A 26,230-nucleotide genomic window follows, 5' to 3' on the forward strand; every position below is an offset into this window, starting at 1 on the left:
ATAGTGTGTTTGATAATAATACGAAGTGTTTCTAATTTTTATAACATTTGAAAATATTTAAAAACACTTCTAAAATCACTATCAAACACATTCTTATAATATTTTTTAAATAAACATTTTTAAAAACATTTATATTATATCCGATTTTCAAAAAATATTAAGGAAAAAAATAAAGAAAATAATTTTCTTATGTTTGGTTTTATCATAAAAAATATTAAAAAAAAGAAAAATATAATTAAAATTAGTTTGAAATTTAAACTTTTTAAAATTATTTAATATTTACTTAAAAGAGGAAAAATAAATGAAATTAGTTTAGAGAAACATGTACAAATGATATATATTTTTTATTTTCTTTTTTTTCTTCTTATTTTCTTTCTCTCATATTTTCCCTCAAATTTTTTGACAACTAGCTTTAGAGAAAACATTTTTATTAAAAATACTTTGAGTAGTGATATTGCCGAATACACTTTTATAATGTCCAATTTCAAATGCTTTCAAGCATTGAAAGTTTAATAATAAAAATCAATTACAATTCAAACTAACTAAGTGATTATTATTCTATATTTGGTTCTGGAGAGTATTAAGAAAAAAAAAAAATGGTTTTCTTATATTTGGCTTCACCATGAAAAATATAAAAGAAAATTAAATATAATTAAAATTCATCAAAAGTTTTGATATTTTAAAATTATTTTTAATCTTTATATGATAGAGGGGACTAAGTGAAATGAGTTTGAAAAAACGTATAAAAATAATTTATTAAATTTAAGCCTATTTTTTTATTTTTCTTTTTATTTTCTTTTCTTCGTATTTTTCCTCAAAATTTTCAGTGATGAAAGGTTAGAGTGGAAATGTGACTTTTTTTTTTTAAAAAAAATTTATCAATGAATGAGGTGGAAAACAAAAAAATAATATTAATGAACCATAAAAGTGCTTTTTTGATGAAAGTGTAATAAGCACTACAGTCTAAAAATTGCTTTTCACAGAATCATTTGCAAACCCGCCTTTTATTACTCATCATCGGTTGGGATGGATTCTACGTTTTAGGTTTTAACCAAATCGAATATCGGGTCGGAGCAAAAGGCCCATTATAGGCCCACCAAAGCGATAAGGCCCGGATGAAAGCATCCGGCTCTGGCCCATACAAGGTGATTTGAAAGAGAAGAGACGAGAGAGAACCAGTGTACGGACAGCGCTTCCGCCTTTTTTGTTTTTCCTGTGATGGAAGAAACTGATAGATACAACGGCGGTTTCATCGTCGGTGGCGGCGATGGAGACGACGGCGATGAGGCGCAAAGAAGCAGTGTTTTCGCAGAGCTGAAAACCTACTGCTTGGAACTTCTGGGGCTTCTCCAAAATCCTCAGAAACACTCCTCGGCGCTCCCTCAGCTCCTCCGCTTTCTCCGAAAATCTCCCTCCGTTTCCCTTCAACCGTTTCTCGAGTAAGCCCATTTCATCACCCCTCTCTGTGTGCTTGGTTGCCGAGAAAATTGAAGGACTGCTAGGAAAACAAATTTCAGTCTAAGGTTTTCCAGTAAAGTGACAAAAAAATTCAATTCAATTCAATTTGGTTAAATGGTTGGACTCCAGTTTTGTTTTTTTAATCAGTTGCTTTCTGAGAAGATTGATGAGATGGGAGAAAACAGAATTTTGAATCTTGGGTTTTAGGCTTTACATAACAAATAATTGTATTCTAGTTGAATCAAGTTGTTTCTAATCAATTGCTTGCAGTAAAAAAAATTGAAGAACTGAGTGGAAAGAAAATCTCAAATTTAAATGAGTGAAATATCTGAAATTTTGAACTTTCATTTTTTTTCAAGACCCATCTGGTTGGACTTCATTATTGAGTGGGAAATGAACTGCCTTTGCCATTCCAGTCCAGTGTTTGGCAATTGCAGAAATGGAGTCAAAATTATCCAGAAAATGACACCCTTTTAATTTAATATATAGGAATTGAAAATTCTGGTTATGTTATCAAATTATTTGATTGGAAATTTTAATATAAATGGAATAGAATTTAATGATTCTGAAATATGTAGGTGCATTTCGGATGCTTTTTTTTTTTCCCATTTAATTTGATTTAATTGTTTATTTCTAAAAAATGAAAACATGAATATTTTCTTGATTAAGGCTTTAGCCGCCTTGTATACTCCCAGTATGCTTTGTGGCTTTTAGCCTTTTTCTAATGCATCTCTTGTTTACTTATCAAAAAAAAATATTTTCTTGATTAATCTTTGAAAAGGTTATTACAAGGTGTGGCTATGCAAATTAGCCTTGAGGTAATCAAGGTTTAACCCTCCCCTGATTAAGCCTCTAATATTTAAAAGGTTTTAATGGGTTTAGGGCTTTATGGGCTTTCTGTATATATTTTTTAGGATGTTTAAACCTCAGTATTCATTGGTTGTAATGATTTATGCTTTTATGGGGTTTTGGTATGGATTTTTATGTTTAGTCTTGCATTTAAGATTAGGGTTAAACCTTTAATATACAAAAGGGCTTAGCTGACTACCAATTAATCCTTTAAATGGAAATGAAAGGAAAAGATTGGGAAGAAGAAATAAAAGAATTGTTGGTCATTGTAGTGATCAATCTTATATATAATGATTATCTTACTGTTGATGGATAAAGGAAAAGGGATCACTCTAGTTAATCGGTAAAGAAGAAAAAGTGGGTAGATATTAACATTGATGGAGAGGATAATAGGATCCTACTAGTGATAATGATGGTGGTTTTGAATATTATTTGATAAATGCATGAGAGAGAGTTGGATTCTAGAAGAGAGAAAAAAAAAAACACTAAATTAGAAGCCATTGAAAATGACACGCAATTAATTTGGTTATTATACATTGCATAGTTTTCATATTATTTAATTTTCATGTGATTTAATTTTCATGTGATTTTATTAATATTTTTATGATTTTAAAGATTTTTTCTTTTTATTATTATTACTTTTAAATTGAGGCTTATGCTTTGTTTTGTCTTGAGGCTTATGCTTTGCCTCATTTGGTAAAATGCCTCAAGATCGCCTTTAGCCTTTTAAAACATTGTTAAAAAGTAATATCAAGGCTTTGGTTGTGTGATTTTGAATCTTAAGAATTAAAAAAAATTTGATACCTTTATTTTGAAAAATTTACTACTAGAAGTTAGAAAGACAAGAATAGGGTAACGAACATAACTTGTGTTTTTTTTAAAAATAAAAAATTGTGCTATCTTTTTTTGGTGAAGGTAAACTGGAAAATGAGCAGGTCTGCAGCCATTTAACTGCCTGCAGAAAAAAAACAGAAATAAAGTTGATATATGTGTGTATATGTATGAGGGTTTGCTGCCATTTAATTAGGGGGGAAAAACCCGGGTGTTAATTAAATCAGTTAAGGAAAAGCACAGACTGATCTATCTCTCTGTGTGTGAGATGCCTCAAATATATTGTTAAAGATGTACAGGAAAAAGTATGCCCAAATATAAAAAGGAAAGAGCAACAAATTTGTGTTTGTGTGTGTGTGACACCTCAAATATTTTCTTAAAGAAGATGTACAGAAAACAAACGTGCCAAATATAAAAAAGGCAAGAGCAACAAACTTTTTGTGTGGATCACCTTAAATACATTCTTAAAGAAGATGGACAGAAAAAAGTATGCTGAAATAAAAAGAAGGCAAGAACAATGATTTTTTGTTTTCCTTAATCTTTTTTAAGTGCGGTGTGAGCCTCTCCCTAATGGTACTGGGAAGCTTGTGGCTCATTTGAAAAATATAGCCAAATAAAAGGTAAACAAGAAAAAAGGAATGGCTTTATGAAACTTTGCTTTGAACATGGAGAAACTTGAGTTATGTTTGTTCCCTATTCAAACAAAACATGGAGGAATGGAATAGGTATTCAGTTTTGGTGGTTTTAGTTTGTACTCTGTATGCTGCTTTAATGCTGGATTTCACCATATCATGGTGTCTTCTTGGCTACTCCTAGAGATAGGAAAGTGTGGTAAAAGGTGCAGGAACCTCATTCAGGGTAGAACTGCAACTCTGAAAGCTTAGGTCTTGTTTGTAGCCAACCCAAACAATCTAAATTATGAAGCACTCAGCTAGAACCTAGCCCAACCTGACCTTTAAACCAAGCTGGTCAACCCAAGCTCAACATGACCTCATTTTTTATGAATTTAGGTTGAGCATGGGTTATGCTCAAGTTGATCAATTAGTTGGCTTGATAGGGTTATGTGTATTAAATTTGGGTTGAACCCGCTCGCAATTTCTTTTGTAAACCTTTTTTTTTCCCTATATGTTTATGTCAAAATTTAAATAGTAAATGGACAACATTGCAAGATTATTAGAAAATTATAAATAACTAAATTTATTTATCTTTCTAATAAAATGAAATAGTAGCTAATATATTAGAATTTGATATTTTTTCTTAATTTTTTTTAAACACCCTTTAAAATGAATATTATAAAAATATTAAATTAGGGTTCGGGTTAGGCTCAGGTTGCCTGAACCTTGACCCTAGCTCAACCTAAATTGACTTCAGGTTGAAAAACCTCAATCCAATTCTGATCCAAGTATTAAAAGTGATTGTACATGCCTGCCCAAAAGTTGGCTTAGCTTTGGGTTTTGTAGGGTTAACCTATCCAAGTTGCATCCCTAATGTAGTCTCAGCACAGGTAAAATTAGCACCTTCGTAGGAATAACTTTCATATCAGTATTTTCTTTGCTAAAGTAAAACAATCCGCCGTTAATAGTTCCCTTCTTGTACTATTTTTACTATCAATAATTTATTTTTTATTTTTTATGTAATATAGAAAACTTTGGGTGTGGTTTTTGAGTCATTCTGAGTCAGAATTTTATATTTGAGGTTTTATTCTTCAGTATTTTTCAAAATTTTATTTTGACATTTAGGATGTTGTCTATCTTTTCAGCTACACGTTGTTCCCATTGCTGCTTCTATTGGATGCAGCAGTTGATTGCAGATCCCTAAAAAAGGTTGATTCTGAAGAGAAGTTGATATCTGATGTCCCAAAAATGCCGCATAAGGTGAGCGACAGTGTGGCAGAAGGCGTGCTTCATTGCTTGGAAGAACTTCTTAAGAAGTGCCAATTAGGGTCTGTGGATCAGGTATTTCAATTAGAAATGGCATTTAGCTTGGTCAATTTTTGTTTCACATGTTTCAAGATCAAATGTTTGTTGCTTGCTGTTATCAACCTGGCTTCTCACACTCACATACACACTTCATGTATTTTTGGTATGATGTTGTAAACCAATCAATTATCCTTGAAATGTGAGAAACTTCACATTTTCATTATAAAAGAATCAAGAAGAGGCTGTTCCTGAAGTACAAATAGTATAGATGGGAAAGTATTGGACTATTTGGACCTGTCTATCTCTCTCCCTTCCTTTTCAATGTACTGCTGACTTGTGGATACTTTATGCCCACAGCCTGACTCCTGCTTAACAACATTTTCTTCTTACTGTTGAATTTACCTTTTGTAATAATACTCAATGATCATGGTGGTATCAGGCTGGCTTATATGATTTCCCGTGAACTGGCTGTTAACTGTAACCGTTGTCTTTTTCATTCTCGTTTTCTTTGTTTTTTTTTTAATTTTTTTTTTGGTTTTTGGTTGAGTTCAATGCTGCTTTTGTAGTTTAACATTGGTCCTACTTTTTAGTACTTGGCCATTTTTGTAATGTGAGGAGGGAGAGTTGCAGGGCACGAGCAGTATGGATTGTGATAGTCATGGCATGGTATGTCAGGCTATATGCTTTCAGCCTTTTAAAACTTTTGTTTATTTGATAAGTAGTAATTATGCAGTTTATGGATTCTAGATCAATCTAAAGCTTCATGCAATAACTGATTATTCAGATTGGTCTTGTAACAAAAGGCATTGGTGATACCTGCAGGATACCCAAAAGTATTCTTTTTGTGTTTGATGTTCCCTTTTTGAGATTATCCTCTCTGTGAGAAAAATCTGGGCTTTCTATTTTATAGGCAAACCTTGTCACTAATGGTGCAATCAACTTGATTAGAAAAGCCTTTTACCTGAAGTATGATGGTTTATTTTTGTAGATGGTTGTGGTGCTGAAGAAATTGACTTATGGGGCTTTGCTTTCTGCATCTGAGGCTGCAGAAGAATTTCGTGAAGGAGTAATTAGGTGCTTCAGGGCACTTATTCTTAGTTTACAACTGTGTTCTGATATGTCATGCTCCTGTAAACAAAGTTTGGGTTTTCCCATACTTTTAGCAAGCGGAGATTTGCAAGTTCCACTCGTTAACACTTCAAAATATGATTCAGAACCAGGAGAATGTTTAATTGCATTTCTCCAGTCTCAAGGTGCTTCAGCTGCTGTTGGACACTGGTTATCTCTTCTTCTAAAAGTATGTCAAATTGTGCCTAAGACATAGATGAATTCTAGGGCACTTCTTATTGATCTGTTGTTTCCTTCTACATACCTTGTATTTATCTGCAAAATTTTCTGTGGAATTAATCCTGGGATTTAACGCTAAGGCTGCAGATACCGAGGCTCAACGAGGACATCGAGGTAGTGCAAAGCTCCGTGTAGAAGCCTTTTTGTCCCTTCGTATGCTTGTCGCTAAGGTAATCTTGTAACATTTGGTAAACACTAGGGATTAACTCATCATCAGTGGTTTTGCTCCTTTAAATTCTTATGAAGAGTGCTAGCAATGTTTTACTTAAACCATGTACGTAGGTTGTAAGTTCTGATTGGTTCTGCTTTATGGAATTTGTAACTTCTAGGCTTTTTGGTTTTTTTTTTTTTTTTTTTTTTTTTTGTGCTGAATCATGAGTTATATTCTACAATTGAACCCATCTTCTAACAGTTTCAATTAGGCTTGTTCTTCCTTGGTCTTTTTCTTTGCATAAATTTTAAATCATTGGTTGGAGTCCTATCAGGATTTACTCAGATTTATGATGTCCAGTGAAACATGATTGTTTGTTGGGTTACAACTGTTTGTTATTTTTGTTGATTATCTTTCTCTCATAACTTTGTTCTTTTATTTGATAATCTTTCATTCTCTTGCCTATCCAGCACTTGTTTTCGGATTTTATTGATAATATTTCCTCACTCTTATCATTCTCTTCAATATGCTATAAACAAATGTCGGGTTAATTCCTTTCCCATGGGATGTTTTATAAGATCCTTTTGCTCATATTGGATTACAAAATGGTTCGATGGAAAGAAAGAACATATTGTTGTTGAGTGATTCTAGACTTCTAGCACTCTAAGGAGGATTTGCCAGAGGCATGGTGCCTCATATAGTTTCTGCTGTTTGTTGTCTAGTCAATCATATGCCTTTGTTCATCTGTTGTGGTTAATTGCTTTATAACATCTTCTTAAAGAAGGATATTGTGGAGTATTTCTCATTAGCACGTGGGAAGTGGAAGCAATTGGAATTGATTTTCCCATGTAATGTTGAATCATGTTCTGTTTACTCAATTTACTTGTATCAATGTTTCACACAAAACCAACTAGATCAGGAAAATTTTACATCATATTAGTGGTTCACCCTCTATAAATTTTATAATCGGCATGTTCCATATACTTGTCCAATTGGTCTGTTTTAATCGATAAAATCATTTTCAATTATAAAAGTTCTTGTAGTAGCTCAAACTTAAGATTTTTTTTTTTTAAATTTTTAAATTTTTTTTATATATGTTTTATCAAGTTTTGTTAAGATCTTAGAAGGAAAAAAAAAAAAAAAAAATCATAGCATCCAACTATTTAATCATGATGCTTCCCATGCAAATAAACGGACCTTCATTGGTGCCCAAGACCTCGACACAATACTAGGTGAAAAAGGCTCTTTATATCTCCTAGATAAGGAAGAAAAGAGAGATCTAATGTTAAACTTGCCACACTTGGATTCATTCCACCTCAGTTTGTCCTCCATTTCCCTTTTAATTACCAATGATTGTAATTTCCAAAAGAAACTCTCCACTTTATCCAACTCCCAATCGTTAAACTGCCTTGAAAAGCTGGGGCTCCTACCACCCCTTTCCCCATCTGCTTCCCAAGTCTTTCCCACCTAGCCCTCTTTGTTAGAAGCAAAGGAAAATAAATTTGGAAAGTCTTCTTCCCAAGTTTGATCTCATACCACAAGTCTTTCCAGAATTTAACCCTTCTCTCATTTCCAAGTAAAAAGCGAGACCTGCCTTTTATAACCTCCTATTTGTGTTTGACGGCTTTCCATACCTGCACTCCATATCCACCTCTCACCCCTCTCGAACACCAACCCCTGTTCGCCTCTTATAACTTTCCTCTTATGATTTGTTTCCATAAGGAATCCCTTTTTGTAGCAAATCTCCAATTCCACTTATCAAGCTAAGCTTTGTTGAGGATAGGGATGTTGGAAATTTCAAGGCCCTCGTCCTTCTTTCCCAAGCAGACTAGATTCCAATTAACCTAATGAGGCCTTATCTTTAATGCTCCACCTCCCCATAAAAGGTCTCTTTGGATTTTCTCAAGTCTTGAATTGACTTTATTTGAGATGACAAACAAGGATATGAAATAAATTGGAAGACTAGATAAAGTGCTTTTGATTAAAGTGAGTCTCCCACCCTTACAAAGGCATTGCTTTTTCCACATCGCTAATATTTTTCTAAATTTCTCCTCCACTACATCCCACACCCTCGAAAATTTAAAAGAGGCCCCCAAAGGAAGACCCGGGTTAGAAGTGGGCGACTTCCCTATTTTACAACCTAACATCGAGGCAAATTCCTCCACATTAGCTACTCCCCTAATAAGAACAATCTTGCTCTTATGTAGAATAATTTTTAGGCCAAAGATTGCCTTAAATCACATAAACACCTAGCTCAAATATTTCAACTAATAATGATTGGTGTCATAGAAAATTAAAGTATTGTTGACAAACAAGAGATGAGATACTTCCAATCCCTCCCTACTCTTTCCACCTTAAAACCTACAATGTAGCCCCCATTCTTGGCTCTAGTCAACAATTGACTTAGAGCTTCCATAGCTAAGATGAATAAATAAGGGAAAAGGAGGTCACCTTGCCTCAAACCCCTAGAACTTTGGAAGAAATTAGACAGTGTGTCCTTAATGAGAACAAAAAAGGTTGTTGTAGAAATACACCGTTTTATCCTTCTTATCCACCTTTGTCCAAAACCCATTTTAGACATGACTGCCAATAAGAAGTCTTAGTTGACATGGTCATAAGCCCTCTCAATATCCATCTTTAGGACAAGCCAAAACAAGCTGCTCTTTAATCTTGAGTCAATGGCTTCACTAGCAATAAGAACCACATCCAAAATTTGTTTGCCCTCTATAAGAGCACGTTGAAAACCTAAAACCACCTTTCCCACCACTTTCTTAAGTCTATTTGCTAGCACTTTAGCTGGCAACTTGTACAATCCCCCTATAAGACTAATGGATCTAAAAGTCTTTTAAATCTTCTGCCTCACCCTTTAGGGATCAAAAGCAAGAAAGTGGTGTTTAAGCTTCTTTGGAAAGTGCCTTGAGCGAAAAACTTTCTAAAAACCCTAAGATCTCAGACTTGACAAAATCCCCACAAAACAACCAAAAAGTAATAGTAAAACCATTTGGTCCTGGAGCCTTATATCCTCACTAAGTCTGGAGAGAGCATTGAAAACTTCCCTTTCAGAATAAGGCTCCTCTAAGCCCCTAGAACCAAAGTTTTTAAAGGTGTTCTTTGAGCTCGCGTTGAGGCGCACTTTAGGGCAAGGTGACTACCAAACGTGTTGAGATGTAAGAAAAAAACGTCAACCCTAAAATGCGTATGCCTTAGGGGTTAATGCGTGGCTAAGGTGCGCCTCAAGCACGCTTTTCACGCCTTCTGGGTGAGGCTCAAGCCTCAACAAAGTTGCTAAAGTGCCCAAAAAAATAAAAATTGAATAGAAATAGATAGATAGAGATAGAGATAGAGATAGAGATAGTGTTTAAGTTTGCTTTTTCCCTCATTAGGGTTGCCACTTTTCTGTTTCTCGGGTTGCATATTTTCTCTTTGCTTTTCTCACGTTTCTCTAGCTTCTCCGCTCATCTCTCATTTTCTCTATCTGGTTCTGTTTCTCCATCTCTCCATCTCTCTCATTTCTTTGTTTTATTATGTCTTTTTTTTTCTTTTATTTGTGTGGAAAAAGTCAAACCAACATCAGTCCTATCATGTGCCCTTTTAATGCATCTAAAATTCTAAAGCATTATTTCCTATTTACTATTTCCAATGTTTGAATTTCCATTTTTTCCCTTTTTTATAATTAAATTTAATGAAAGAATTTTTTTTCCTTTCCATTAAATCATTATCAATTTTATAAGAATATTACAATAAAAATAGAAATATAAGTCACTTACTTTATTAATTATTATTATTTTCTTTTCCTATTTTATAGTATATTTTTTTCTATATTCAATTTTATGATTTAATTATTATTTTTTTCAAATAAAAACAGTTATGTACTGCAATTTTTTTTTTTTAATTTACATTATGGAATTATTAACACGTTTTTTTTTTTTTTTTTTTTTTTTATGAAAAATGAATTTATTATGAAATTTATTATTGATTTAATTTTATTTTATAGATTTAAAATTATTTTGAATATTTATTAACTATGAAAATTAGAGTCCTAAAAGGCTTACACTTCAATGGCTTGAGGCTTATGCGTTGCCTCATGAGCACTAAAACACTTCACCTTATGCTTTTGCCTTTAAAAACTTTGCTTGGAACTATCATTCCCTAACACTTCAAAACACAAGCCTCTGATGCTTGATCTCCAGTTTCATGTCTCAGAAAGAAGAGCATGAAAAGCTCTCGTCCTTGATATTGTCGACCTCTGTTAGAGTCATACCATTAACTCTCACTCAGGTCAACAAGTTACTTTCACTACGTGTATTCGTTATCTTGTGGAGAAACTTAGTATTCTTATCACCCTCCCTTAACCAAATTTCTCTAGATTTTTGTCTCCAGGAGGTTTCTTCCATTAAAGCCCACTTTTTGTAATCCCCCAAGGCCACCCTTCTAGCCTCTGCCTCCTCAGCTAGGAGAAGAGAAGCTCTCTCTCTAGAATCCCAATTACTATTATTGTCTGCCAGGTCCTCTGTCCCATTGTGAAGTGATTATTAAATCTTGATAGAAGGCTTCATCCAAGTACCTGTCTGTTTCCTGCCTTCATTACTAACATTACTATTGCAAGGAAGGGCTCTCTGTAAGAGAAGATAGTATCTTTTATAAATAAATTAGCTGGTGTACCTTGAGGTTCAGAAACTTCTAGTAGTGCCTGGGCTGTGCAAGAGTGCTTCTTCCTATATGAAAAATGAAAAATTGTATTAATTGTACTCTGGTTGTCCTAACTTTTGTTTTCTTTGGTTTGCAGGTTGGTTCTGCAGATGCATTAGCTTTCTTTTTGCCTGGTGTTGTTAGTCAATTTTCAAAAGTTTTGTATGTCTCGAAAACAATGATTAGTGGGGCTGCTGGAAGTGTGGAAGCTATGGATCAAGCAATTAGAGGTGTGGCTGAGTTTCTTATGGTAGTCCTTCGGGACGATGCTAATTTATCGGGTCTTGATAATGTTATTGCTGGCTGTCACACAAGCAAGGATGAATCTACACAATCATTTCTGGAGGAGCTCCGCCAGTTGCCTCTTAAAGCTCAAGGACAAAGTGAAACTATAGCAGAAGATTCAAGTTGTGAAATTATTAGTTCCATTTCTCCCAAATTTGGTTTTGAAGAGAAGGGTAGCATTAGTTCTAGAAAAATGTTAGGATCCTTGCATGTAACTCGTACAAAAGATTGGATCGAGAAAACCTCCACACAAGTGGATAAACTATTGTGCACGACTTTCCCAAAAGTACGTTATTTATTTTAAACATTGTTATCTTATACCATTTTTCATTCAAGCTTTCATTATTGGTGCAGTAATATTTTTTCCTTGACTGCTTTTCATGTTTTTAGATATGTGTTCATCCAGCAAAAAAGGTGAGACGAGGACTTTTGGTGGCCATACAAGGACTATTGTCAAAGTGCAGTCACACTCTGAAGAAAAGCAGACTGATGCTTTTGGTGAGCTTGAAATTAGAATTGGAGCTATCACTATTAGCTGTCTAGTCATTAGCTGGCCTGATGTTATAAGCATGCAATACCTTGTGACTAGACTATATAGTTATGAATCCCTTTTGATTCCAAATCTTGCATTCTTTTTAATGTTTTTATAGATATATGAGACTGGAGAACATTCATAGGATTGCTTAAAAAAAGAAAAAAAGAAAAAGAAAAAAATTGAAATAAAAAACAATAAACCATTTGGAGGACATTTATATCTAATCATAATAAGCATACATGAAAGATTGACATAAAGCCTTTATATTTTTAGATTAGTCTGGTCTGGGCATGCTCATAGAAAAGTTCATTTATTTACAATGGGTGATTAAGATATTATTTTAAGTTGATGAAAGTAGAGCAATGTGTTAATTCCATGTTGAAGTCAAACAATAAGGAGGCACATGGCCTAGTGGTTGGTACCAACCAAAAGATGTGGTAATTACTAGATGGCATAACATGGTTGAAGCTATTGAAGCTAGGCCTATTGAACATTACACATGAAATGAAGTATGGTCTACTGAAATTTGGTTAAGCTTTATATCCTTATACACCCTGATGCTTAACACCTGTTTGGATCTATTGTAGGAGCTGAGTGGTTCTAAAATATTCTAGGACTGATGTCAATTTAATAACCAATCAAGGTCGAGGTGTCAGAAAATCTCTGGCCTTGATCTAACATGAGATGACTTGAGGGTCTTGGCTTGGTGGTTTGGGTGAGACCTAATTGGATTTGTTGTGTGTCCCAAGAGAACCACCTTCTTGCCTTGGCCCTCTAACAGGAGTTGATGAGTGAGCCAAATTACAAGTTTACAAATCTCATTCACAAACCATTTTGAACTGCAGAGCATGTCCTTTATTTTGCTAATGGTGGCTTAATCCTCAAGTGATCTCCTCAGGATATACTCTTTCAAACTTCTTTGTGGATATTCTCTCCCTCACAGAGAAGAGAGGCTTTTGGAAAAATAGTTTTGAAAACTTTGGAGAATTGTTTGGAGACTTGGAGAGAATCTCTGAGGGCTCTTTTGAAATACCTCAAGCATATCCTGATTTAGAACATGAAAGATGGTCAGTAGCCATCGCTAACAGTAGTTTCAGAAGCATCCTAAACTCTAGGTCACTAGAGAATTGAAAGATGGTTGAGAGCTCCTTCTGGTCATCTGGCTACTGCCATTCTTGTTGCGCCTCTCTGAGTCACCTTATTCTCACCTCAAGCCAAACATCCTCACTAGTTCTCTCCGTACCAATGAAGAGATGTGTCATCATTGCATCTGAAGTGCCAGGCCATCATCCCTGTTGAGCTCAAGTCACCTGTATGCCTTTTTTTTTTTTCATGTTAGAATGCAACTTCAGGATCTATGGGGTTTCCCCCTGCAGATATGCAATTTTTGGAGCGAAGCTGCATATGCTATTCTGGTAGGTTAGCTGCATATCATCATCATGCTAAATGAATCTTTATCTGTATTTCTATAAAGAAAATTGTCTGATGTGGCATCCATGGAATAGGAGTTTTTAGTTGATGAACCAAATAGATGGAATAAGATCATCAATGATTGTTGTGTGGTTGGTGCAAGCTGGTTTATATGTTTCTATTTATTTCATGTCTGCATCTTTTACTGCATTTAGTTACTAGTTGGATGGCCTTTTTTGGTGTGGAGTATTCTTTAACCTTCAGTAGAGAGCAAGCCAAAAAGTTAGATGTATCTTCACCGTCTGCTGATATCTGCATTTTGTTCATAGAGACTGATATACCGTCCATGATTTTTCTCTGCATGAATATGTTATGTTTTTTTTTTCCCCCAAGATTGCTAAAATTTACTGTTCCGCCCCCCCCCCCCCCCCCCCCCCCCCCCCCCCCTCTTTTTTTTTGGTGTTCAGCTAGATTTGCATTAAATCCCTTTTAATTCAATAAGATAAATAATGAATGGTATAAACATATTTGCTTGGCTGATTCTTGAATTGCCTTTAGTTTCAATGGTACATGAACTAGGGCTATATCAGGTTGTCTGCAAACAATGAACTTGTGGAAGTGAAATTGTTCTTCTCCTATACCCTATGGAAACCTCTAGTGAATAAAACAAACAAAAGAGGAAGAAACTTACCTCCTCTTTTCTCTGGCACATTACAGGTCCAACTGTAGGAATGTTAGAGACATCTCATATGCATACCTTTCTAACACTTGATGAATTCATCATGATTGTTTCTAAACAGTTTGTAGACTGATGCTATCTTTAACATGTTTTTATGTTCTCTAAAAGCTAGGAAGTTTAGTTGCTTGTGATAATAGGAGAATTCTATTTTATTTTATTTTTTATTTTTTTAACTTCTGTAATTATCCAAGGTATGTAACTGATTGTAATTTCAGATGATGGAAATTTTTGTAGCTAATTTTGATTCTGAAAATTGTTGAAATTTGATTAATTGAGAATTAATGATTTCTGTCTTTAGAATTGTGCTTAATACATGTTCTGGATGCTACAAATGCAGGAGTGTCTATGTGTTTTGGTTTGTGATGACTCTGAAGAGGTGTCTGCAGCTGCACAGGGGTTCCTTGAGTATTTATTTTCATCAAGTGATAAGCATCACATAGAATGTGATGTTGCCGAAATCTTCAGCAGGTTTGTGTTTCCTTTACATGAAATTGGAGGGATAGGACTGAAAATTGACAATTTGTTTTAAAGTGGACTTCCTTACTAGAACTGAAGTTTGTCTTGGAAACAGGCTCATTGAAAATCTTCCCAAAGTGGTGCTTGGAAGTGAGGAATCGGTTGCACTGTCCCATGCTCAGCAATTACTTGTAGTAATATATTTTTCTGGTCCTCAATTTGTGGTGGATCATCTTCTTCAGTCTCCTGTAAGAAAACCATGTTCTGTTTATACTTCTGAAGTGAAATGAATAAATCAGAAAGGGTCTGATTCATTAACTGTCTTGTGTTTTTGTTATTATTTAAATGATTTAGGTTTCTTTAAAATCTGGCAGGATTAGAATTTTGGTTCTTCATTTCAATTGTCAGCAATATATTGATCTTTCTTATGAATGTGTAGATAAAAGCTGCACGGTTCTTGGACGTTTTTGCTCTCTGTCTGAGTCAAAATTCAGTGTTTTCTGGTTCTATAGACAAGCTTCTTTTAGAAAGGCCATCCTCCACAGGATATCTGCAATCTGTTGCTGAGTTGAAATCAAGTATTCGCTTCACCAGTGATGACCAGGCTACCTTGAGTACTGCTCCATATGAGATTTCAAAGTTCCCAGGACTTAAGGATAAAGAGATACAATATCCATTAGAAAACATGCAGAAAGATTATGAGCTTCCACACATGCCCCCTTGGTTTGTTTATGTTGGTAGTCAGAAACTATACAAGGCTCTGGCAGGAATTCTTAGACTTGTAGGTTTGTCTACAATGGCAGGTCGTTTCAGCCCTCAGAACCCAGTTTTTTTTTGGTCAGAATTCTATCTTTAATTGTTTTGCACTCACGCCTTGTATCTCTGTTTTTTGTTTTTGACTAGACTTCAGAAGTGAAGGCTATTTGTCGGTTATCACTGATATTCCTCTAGGTTACTTTCGTAAATTGGTTTCTGAGGTCCGAATGAGGGAGTATAGTAAAGAAAGTTGGCAGTCTTGGTATTGTAGAACTGGTTCAGGGCAGTTATTGCGCCAGGCAAGTACTGCAGCATGTATGCTCAATGAAATGATATTTGGCATATCAGATCAAGCGGTTGAGGATTTTGCAAGGATGTTTCAGAAGTCCAAGATAAATCAGGAAAACATGAAGGGATATGATGCAGGATTCTCTGGTGACCAGCATTACAGGCATGAAGCACCCATGATTAATGAGTCTATTTGGAGAGTTTGGCAGGGAAGGGGTGCAAGAAGTCATTTAATTGATTGTATTGGTAATATAATGCATGAATATCTATCTTCTGAAGTGTGGGATCTTCCAACAGAACAGAAATCTTCTCTTCTACAAGCAGATGGTGAAGCTGGAAATTTCTCTCTACACTTTCTCCGTGACACTACTTTGCTACACCAGGAAATATATAGTTTCTTCATTAATAGTGCATATAATTTATAGAAATTTGTTTTTGACTCAACAAATAACTCACATTGTACTGATTTTATTTTATTTTTCCTTTTTTTATGAACAGGTTATTATTGATGGAATAGGCATCTTTAATATCTGCCTTGGAAATGATTTTGCCTCTAGTGGATTTCTTCATTCATCTCTTTATCTATTGCTTGAGAATCTTATTTGTCCGAACTTCCAAATCAGAAGGGCCTGTGATGCAATTTTACGTGTTCTTGCTACTACCTCTGGCTACTCAACAGTGAGCAAACTTTGTACAACCTTCAATTCATGTTTGTTTCTGTGCTCCATGACATTTCTTACATGATTCTCTGGCAGGTAGGGCACTTAGTTTTGGAAAATGCGGACTATGTAATTGACTCTATATGTCGACAGTTACGCCATTTGGACCTCAACCCTCATGTACCAAATGTGCTTGGTGCAATGCTTTCCTATATTGGCATAGCTCATAAAATATTACCTCTGCTGGAGGAACCGGTATGATTAAGCTCTCAGTTCTATAATCTGTCTGGGGTATTGTACTTGCCCATTTTATGATTTAATGGAGATTGTGGGTTTCTTTAACTAAATTTTGAAAATATCTTCTTTACTAGTTCTCTCATCTCTGTTTTAGAATCTTTTTCTTCTTTGAAGTTATTATGTTTCTAAAAGAAAATTAGGGAGTTCTTTCTCTAGAGGTTTGTTTGTTAAAAAAATTATATATACTTACATCACAAAATTTTTTAATTCTCCTGTTTCATTTAGCCTACAATTTTTATTTTTTTCCTAGGGGCAGCAAGTTCTTTATTCATGCTTATACACAATGTTTATGGTGGGAATTCTAGATTCCTCAGGATTTTGCTTTTGTTCTATTTTGTTCCTATATTTTTTTTTTTGTGTGTGTGTTTTAAAGAAGAGTTAAAAGTTCTATTATTTTATTCTTGTGAATTGTAATGCTCATTGCATGAAATTGTAAAATGTGCAGATGCGCACTGTCTCTATGGAACTAGAGATTCTTGGCAGGCATCAACACCCAGATCTAACTATTCCCTTCTTAAAGGTCATACTTATATAATAGTCTCTTTGTGTTGTATTAATAGTCTCATACTTATATAATAGTCTCTTTGTGTTGTATCAGTACTCTCTGAATTTGCCCTTTGTCTTTGCTTCTTGTTTGTTGCTGTTCTTGCTCCCTTGCCACCTCCTCTGCTTTTTGCTTCCTTATATGGTCTTCTAAATTAACATTGAATACCAAACATATTTGGAGCTAATGCTGTTTACCCATCTTTTTATTGTCGTAGCCGGAACAAACTATTTAATGAAATCCTTCCAAAATACAAAGGATGATAAAAAATAGAAATAAAAAATGAGGAAAAATTTAAGAGCAGCAAGACAGTTACTGATCAAGTATGAAACAAGAACATAGGTACATGGTATGCAATAATGTTCAACTGAAGGTGGCAAAAAGTCATCTATAAAATTGTTTGGCTCCATGTTTCACTAATTGATTTTCAATCTCATTAGCTGAATGAGGGGACCAAGAGAAGGAGCAACTCAAGCCATAAGGTAGATCTAGGATTTAATGAAGCTGCGTGTTGTTCTTCCAAACACCTTTTTTGGTTTAGACACCCATGAAATCACTATAGTGGAATCTCACTCCACAAAAAAAACTTTGACCTGCAATAAGCCCACCAAGAGAACTAAGATCTCTGCCTCAATAGTTGAACCTTTTTGGGCTTATCTAAAGAAGGCTGTCAACATTGTACCATGGTGATCCTTAAACACACCTTCAATTTCCAGTTGGCTCGGTTTACCTAGAGCATACCTATCAAAGTCTAACTTAATCAAACCTAATAGAGGTGAGGTCATACTGAGCATCTCACAGTCTACCTTCTTTGACCTGCGCACCATTTTCCAATCAAGTTGTACAATGTTTTGTGAAGTACCCTTAAAAGTGGTAGAGAAAGAAGTCCAAAAGAGGAATAAAAATATATCAAATCCCAAATAGATTTTAAGGTCCTCTATTTTGTCTTTGAAAATTCTCACATTCTTCTATTTCCAAACTATCCACCGAAGTACCCTTCCTCTATGATTATTCCTAAATCCTCTAAAAGATATGAACCACAATATTTCACACTCTTGGGAGGAACTGAATTTATCTCAATATAGTGAAATAGCGTATTCTATAGGTTCCAAGTCACTAGGCAATATAAGAGACGATTATTGATTCCCTGCTCCTTAGGCACATAACAAAATGATCCTGGTTGAGAGGCTTGAAAGACCTCCTCACTTGTAGAAACTACTGGTGTTTATTTGCCTCCAGCCATGTAAGGCCTTAACCTTAGATGGTGATTTAGAGTTCTAAATGAATTTGGCATGGAAAGAAGGGAACAAAGTTGAAAAGAAAGACTTTACAGAACATAAGGATGAGGAATTCAATAATCAAAACTTTCTTTGAAGGTGATAAATATTTGAAGGTGAGAGATGACATCAGAAGTTCAAGTTCATCAATTTCAAGATCAGTGAGATTTCAATGAAAACCAAAGTTTTATCTAAAGAGGAAGAAGAAGAAGCTAGAATAGATGAAATAGAGGAGCTTCTCACTCTTGCAACTCTGCAGAAGTTAGGAAATTGAGTGCAGAGTGGCTGGTCCCCCATCATGGATCGTTGCAAAAGTGGATCTTTGTACCATCTCTAATGGAAAAATGTTTAAGGTTAGAAAAACCATAGAGAACTTGTGAAATAGTATTTCAAGCAAAATGATGCAACCACTTGACTATGTTGTTGGCATTGCAGACTTTAGAGTGAGACCCTTAGATGCTTAAGATAACCTTATGCAAAATAAAGTGTGAATCTCTTTCAACCTCCACAGTCACTTCCCTAAGAGGCTGTATTCCTTAAAGAAAATCTCCCTAAACCCAACCACCCTTTCCCTTTGGGCTTGTACACTTTGTTTCAATTAATAAGGTGGTGCCTCATTCCTCCTACAACTTGTAACCAAAGAAAATCCCTTAGTAATCTATTAATCGTAAACCCTACTTTGGAAGGAGTCATAAATGTTGAAAGGAATTAAATGGAGATTTGAGATAAGTAAAGATGGTTCCAGTATTATTCTGTCACCTAGGGGCATGGAAACTTTTTCTGAACATTCAATAAATAGGTATGCTTATCCATGTGTTTTTGCTAACTAAAAATTCTTGTTTCCATTTATTGTCCTTGCGCTTCAGACTTTTTTTCTTTTTCCTTTTTCCTTTTTCCTTTTTCCTCTCCTTTTGATAGGCTAAACTTTATTTATTGCTACCTTTGAACTTGAATGTATTATAATGCACTAAATATGTTTAAATATTCTCATGTTTGGAGGGGAGGAAGGAGGTTGGCACTCTGGTGAAGGGAGGGAGACATGGGTTAGGCCTGTGGGAAGTTATTAGAAGAGATTGACCTATCAAAAAAGTTATTAGAAGAGGTTGTGACAGCTTCCCATCCCATGCCTATTTTCCATGGACAATGGATTCAGAACTAAATTCTGACACAAGGTTTGGTGGGCATGGGGTGTGTTGGATCTCTACTTTGGAAGATTGCTTAGCAGTCTTGTTTATTATTGTTACTATTAGAAATGCTTGGTTGGCTAATTTCTAGCTGCATGAAAGTGGTTAGGGCCACTGGATCCCAAGAGTCTTGAGGAGCTTCCATAATTGAATCAATCAGCCTATTCATTTTCCAATGCATTATAGGATGGTATGGAGGCTCTTTAAAAGATATCTTCTTAGTAATATTTCTGCAAATCATTGCATTTAGGGTCTAGGCATGTGCCCCTTCTAAAGTTGGTTTCTTTTTGTGAGAATCAGTATAGGAGAAAATTCTCATGGACAACCAGCATATCAATGGGGCAATATTCTTGTGAATTGGGGTTGCCTTTGCAAATAACAGAAGGAATTTACTAGTAATATTCTCTTAATTGTGGTGTGTGCTAGTTCCTGGGTTTGTTATTTGCTTTGTTTGTATGTGGGTTTATCTATGTGTGGAGAATACCTTGGTTAGTTGGAATGTTGGTTTTGCTGGTTAGGATGGGCCTTGTGCTTATTCTGGTATGCCTGGAAAGAGCAAGATTGAAGGATTTTGATGGTTTAGAGCGAGGTGGGTATGAAAGGAATCTTCTCAAATCTATGTTTGCTTAGTTGAGAACCTTATTCTGGTTTAAAAACTTCCTTCTTTTAGATTTTATTGATAGCATAAGTAAGGGCAAGGTAGGTCTTGCTGCCACTATTATGATTGTTTAGAGCTAATTTATGAACATAGCTATTGAATTTTTATAAACATCTTGTTTGAGAATGCTAGGTCTATCTGTTGTTGAAAGTTTAGTTGTAATTACTAATTTTGCATTTCGAACTACTGCCATTTTTTATAGCTATTCTTCCAGTTATGTTGTTATCCACTTATTTATTTGTTTTGCCCAAATTTTTAGCATCAGGTACATCTGGCTGGGTGGAATTATCTTTCTCATTCTAAATAATTTTGTTTTCCTTAGGCTGTTGCAGAAATTGCCAAGGCATCAAAGAAGGAGGCTTGTTCAATGCCCATTCAGACAGAATCTTACTCCATACATGTCAAGTCTAAAATGTCTGATGTGGAAAAGAAAGCGAGGGTTGATTCTGGAAAAAGTTCAATATCATGTTACGAGGAGGATATGGATACGTCTCCAGAGGAGTCAGGTGACTGTTTCTGGAATTTCTTTTTTTTGAATGTAGACCCAAATTCTCTGTTAGAACATAGAACCAACTGCCATATGGTATATGGAATGGAATGGTTATTGATATGAATCATTATGAGACCACTAGTGCTTTGAATTCTCTATGTAGCTAATGAGTCAACATGTTTCCTTGAAGCTAGTCTTCCACTGTTCACTTAATTTAATCCAGTTTCTGCTGTCTCCACTTCCTCATGTTCTAAGCTTTCTAGTTTTACTTGTCATCTTCCATTTTGAGAGATGATTCTGTGAACTGTCAGAACTTTGAAGGTCAGAGAAATATGTGAGCCAAGAAGAAAGATGCATCAATAATATTCAGAGATTATGTAGGATGTCAAGTGGGATCTTGGAGTATGTAGGGGAAAAGGAAGCATCCTTGGAGATGAGGTGGATCGGAGATTCTTTGATTTCAATGAATTTTTCCATTGTCATTAATAGGAAAGCCTGTAGTGGTTCAAGGCTGGTAGAGGTATTATAGACTGACGATCCTATATCTTACCAGTCATGTCTGATTTATGCCTATACTGGGCGTCCTAAGTAGGATGCTTTTTCAAGCTTAGTCTATTGGTCTCATCAATGGTTTTGTTAATGACTTTGTCCCCTTTTCCTTGGGTGACAATATCAAGGAAGTTGCTTGCTTGAATGCTATTGAGATGTAGCTGGTTAACATTTGAGATAAATTGAAATAACAGTTTCTCTCACTTTGACAAACATCATGGTTGGGGTAAGTCGGTTATTATCCATTGATTTAACGTAGAAAAAAGAAGATTTGGTGATTGTTATCATTTAGTGATAATATGGATTAATGAGCTTCCTTGATTTTCAATATTGATTGTGGCATGGTTCTGCAAGTGTGAGGTTGATTTCTTGGCAAAAATGAGTATTTATGGTTGAGCTCTTTAGAGGGAAATTTTATTGGCATTGATCACATTTGCAGAAAGTAGTCCTGAAAATATTAGGAATTGAGCTAAAGATCCATATTATGTGCAATCAATAATGGAATGGATAAAAGTTTAGAGATCCTTTTCTTTAGTGGTTGGAACCCTCCTTGCTTGTTACTCCAATTTCTTTCTACCCTTCATGATGAATACATGCTCAATCTCCAGCAGAAATATTATTGAGTTTATAACACCGAAAGTATAGGTTTTCCAGACAGGCATCAACCAAGCATACTGAGATGCCAGCCCACAGTTATTCCCATGACATCCTGATGCCATATGCAAGATTCTACTTTCACATGCATGAAGAGTCCAAATATTTTTAGGAGGGGACAGGGGAAGTCAATAGAGCAAAGCTGATATCTTCTGAGAACACCCTACTTTTCCATATACATCCTCATGAATCAACTTCACAACACCCACATTGTAGTTCCCCATCCAATAGGCCTTTCAGAAATTTTAGCTGCTGAAGTAGAGTGAAACTGCTTCCTTAAACTGGTGCAGATTTGCTATGGAATAATACCATTTCTCTATGCTTGCACAGTAGTCCTTTGTCCAAAACTTGCAACAACTCCCAATTTTTGTGTCACCTAGAAAAAAATTGATGGTATCTTTCTGGTAAAAATGCTACAACAAGCTTATTTCTGGCTTACTATAAGCTGTTTTCTTTTTTTTTTTCCTTACACCGGTCTGTAAACCCAAGTCTTTCACCTTGTAAAAATACATTTTAGCACCTAGTTAGAGGTACCTAGTTTTCCAGGAAAACTTGTATACTTCAGCAGTTTGAAACACATTCTTTGTGATTAAATCTAGTCAGGTTGGATTTCATTCTTTAGAATGTTTTCCCGTTTTCTTTTCTGAGAGGAATGCCATAGTTCTAAAATAGCTTGCACTACATGATAAATGGGTAACAGCTGTATCTTTACCTATTCATAGGCTAAAATATAATTTGCGACAGTGCATTTGATAGCTATTTGCCAGCTGGCCCGTGTTTACCTAATCAGTAGACAACCTAAATATTTTATGTTATGGTTTTTCCCCCTATATAACTTTTTCTGCTCTCCAATTTTCTGAACACTCATCCAAGTTATTGTATTATGCTCTGAATTAAGGAAAGTAAACTAATTTGTTTTCTTAGCTGAAATGCTTTGTTTCTGATATCTATTTAATATTGCTCTGAATAGCAGAGGGGGCAGATATCTACTTGAATGATGCTGATATGCATTTAGATGAATGGGAGAGCATTTTATTCAAGTTGAATGATTCGAAAAGATATCGACGAACAGTCGGATCCATTGCCAGTTCATGTTTAACAGCTGCAACCCCACTAGTTGCTTCAGTGAACCAAGCAGCATGCTTGGTGGCCTTGGATATTGTTGAGGTCTGTTTCTGATTGAATAGTTTTGACTTCTCACCAATCCACTGCTGATTTATAATCATTAAGCCTTAAAAAGTTTTTGTTGTTAAGAAGGTTTCCCTATAAAAGGTATAAATGTGCATCATATGAGGGTTCCTTGCTTCTTGTGTTTGTTTTATTCTAATGTCTTTTCTAAAGTGCTTTCATTTGATTTCCTTGCTCAAAACATTTCAACTTGTAAAACGAATTCATTCCTTGACTCTTTCCAACACTGTTCAACTGTTCTCTGTTAGGTGTTTTCATTGGATTTTCTTGCTTCAAACATTTCAACTTGCAAAAAGAATTCCTTGATTTTTTCCAACACCATTCAACTGTTCTCTCTCTCTCTCTCTCTCTCTCTTGCTTCTTTTGAGGACAGGAACCTAGAGAAAATGTAATGTTCTATGACTATTTGGTATCGGGCTCAGTTGAGGATTGGCCATTTCATTCTCTCTCTCTCTCTCTCTCTTTGCAGAGAACTCTTCCAACCTGCCCCAAGAAACTGCAATTCTAACTTTAATTTACTGATTGTATTTACAAGTTTATTTAAAACGGGTTTGTATGTCATCAAAATTGAAAGACTCCATATATTTGGAATGATGTCTGGGATGAAATATGCAACATGAATGTGGTATGGTAGTTAAGGAATTGGTTGCCAGTGAAAAATGAACATAGCTATGGAATTATGCTCTTATGCTTTTGCAATCTGTTTTACACTATTAGATTTGATTTATATACTTGTCCTTTGTTCATATTCATGATAAATATTTGTTTCAGGATGGCATTGCAACTCTGGCGAAAGTGGAAGAGGCCTATAGGCATGAGAAGGAAACTAAAGAAGCAATTGAACGTGTGATTAAGATGTGTTCATTTTATCATCTCCAAGATACTCTTGATGCTGCCGAGGAAGGAACCGATGAGAATAGGTTGCTTCCTGCAATGAACAAAATATGGCCCTTCTTGGTCGTTTGTATTCGGAACAAGATTCCCATGGTGCGTAATCCCTAGTCACTCTCTTAACCATATGTTTAGTTGGAAAATTTGACATAAAATGCAAAGAAGAGAAAATAAAAATGAGAAATAGAAGGAAATTCTTCTTTTATTTAAAGATTAAATAATTAGAAAATGTATAAGCTTCTAACTAATTTTGATAATATTTTATTTTTTTCCATTTTTTTCATGATAAATCAAATATGATAAAATTATTTTTCTTAGTACTGGTTTTGATATATTTATGTTTTTCTTTTTTCTTTTTTCATTTTTAAAAATAAAAAGTAGTAACAAAAATGTAGTTACTTACCTTGTGTCCTTAAAAAATACTTTCAAAAATTTTAAAATTTGAAGTAAAATTTTCTTTTTGATGCTTCAATTCTTTTTAAACCATTTTTAAGAACCCGTGCTTGTTTTATGCGAATATTTAAGAGTTCTTTTATCTTATATAGAAGTTAAATCCAAATGACACTTGCTATTTTTTTGGTCTTAGTCCTTTCTAGGAACCAAAAGTTATAGCTTAAAGCATTATACTAAATTTCCATTTTTGATACTGCATTCTTCTTTTGCGCTTGAACTTCCTTCTTCCTACAGGCTGTCCGGAGATGTCTAGATGTGATGAGCAAAGTAATCCACATCTGTGGGGGAGACTTCTTTTCTCGCCGGTTCCACACCGACGGCACCCACTTCTGGAAACTTCTAACCACATCCCCATTTCAGAAGCAACCAGTCTCTAAAGAAGAGAGAATCCCATTACAACTTCCTTACAGAAGTGCTCCTACCTCACCGGAGGACTCAATGGCTGAAGTCTCAACTCTGAAAGTCCAGGCAGCTATGCTTAACATGATTGCGGACTTATCCCAGAACAAAAGGAGTGCTTCAGCATTGGAAGCAGTTCTCAAGAAGGTGAGCGGCCTGGTGGTCGGAATAGCTTGCAGCAGCGTTTCTGGTCTTCGTGATGCAGCCCTCAACGCCCTCACAGGACTTTCTTCAATTGATCCAGATCTCATTTGGCTTCTCCTAGCCGACGTATACTACACTTTCAGAAAGAAACACATCCCTTCACCACCCACCTCTGATTTACCGGAAATTTCCCAGATTTTGCCCCCACCCTCGTCTCCTAAAGACTACCTCTACGTGCAGTATGGAGGACAGAGCTATGGTTTTGATGTTGATTTCTCTTCTGTAGAAATTGTTTTCCAGAAACTGCATTCAGATGTTTTTACTTCACAAATGTACATTTGAGAGAGATTGTGCTTTATTTTCTTATATATAGAAGGCCCTTACTCTTTCATATTACAATTGTGTAGGGGAGTGAAGTAGCTCAACTCAATGAACTCATCAAAGGCTAATTGAAATTAAGTGAAAATATAGAATAACTTCTTGTTCAAGTGAAAATAGAAGTTTTTGGGGAAGCTTCTAGTTCTCGTATTTATTTATTTATTATTTTTTAAATTATATGCTTTTATAATAAAATTATTTACAAGAAGTTAAAAATCTCTTAATAAGCTCAATAGAAAGTGCTTTTTGGCTATTTATTTATTTATTTTATTTAGGATTTTGAGAAGCTACTCCAAAGGGGGAGACTTCTTAACAAGTCAAGATGTGCTATAAAAGAATCATGATTTACCAACTCTAAAAGAAAAAGCTTCTTTTCTTAAAAGAAATTATACATGCTAGCTTTATAATAGAAAATTAAGTATTATTATGAAAATTTCAATTAAAAGCTAAAAATAATACCATATTAATTACAAGCCTACAACTAATAAAATCTTTATTGTTGATGGAATGCAAGAACATCAAGTGAAAATCTTCAAACATTCTCAAAACCTTAACATTGCTCCATTTGTTGTGAGTAATCATGGTTACTAAGTTAACTTAATTTGATGTGTAAAAAATTATTTTATGAAGGAAAAGAGGAGAATATCTGAATATGTAATATTTTGATTGAATAGGGTTGTTGGTACTAGGGTTCTTTATGTTTCATTAATAAAAAATGAAATAATTAATAATAATCATAGTATGTTTGAAAA

The 26,230-nt window shown here is 34.9% G+C and overlaps 1 protein-coding gene across 4 annotated transcripts; it reads left to right on the forward strand.

The window, feature by feature from the left end:
• Window positions 1-1,171: 1,171 nt before the first annotated feature.
• On the forward strand, window positions 1,172-25,588 carry LOC117908975. 4 transcript variants are annotated; one of them, XM_034822845.1, is made up of 17 exons: window positions 1,173-1,439; window positions 4,898-5,093; window positions 6,046-6,354; window positions 6,485-6,574; window positions 11,342-11,815; window positions 11,920-12,027; window positions 14,551-14,681; window positions 14,785-14,917; window positions 15,109-15,472; window positions 15,573-16,096; window positions 16,212-16,391; window positions 16,469-16,627; window positions 17,115-17,189; window positions 20,655-20,838; window positions 22,996-23,192; window positions 23,985-24,200; window positions 24,792-25,588. In XM_034822845.1, the coding sequence occupies exons 1-17, from the start codon at window positions 1,219-1,221 to the stop codon at window positions 25,440-25,442; spliced, it is 4,212 nt and encodes a 1,403-aa protein (XP_034678736.1). In that variant the 5' UTR covers window positions 1,173-1,218; the 3' UTR covers window positions 25,443-25,588. The 4 variants fall into 4 exon arrangements, with proteins under 4 accessions (XP_034678738.1, XP_034678736.1, XP_034678737.1 ...); XM_034822846.1 differs by having other exon boundaries at window positions 22,999-23,192; window positions 24,792-25,499; XM_034822847.1 differs by lacking the exon at window positions 22,996-23,192 and having other exon boundaries at window positions 1,172-1,439; window positions 20,665-20,838.
• The last annotated feature ends 642 nt before the right edge of the window (window positions 25,589-26,230 follow it).

Source organism: Vitis riparia, chromosome 19 (assembly GCF_004353265.1).
Source record: "Vitis riparia cultivar Riparia Gloire de Montpellier isolate 1030 chromosome 19, EGFV_Vit.rip_1.0, whole genome shotgun sequence".
In the NCBI taxonomy this organism is placed as follows: Eukaryota; Viridiplantae; Streptophyta; class Magnoliopsida; order Vitales; family Vitaceae; genus Vitis; species Vitis riparia.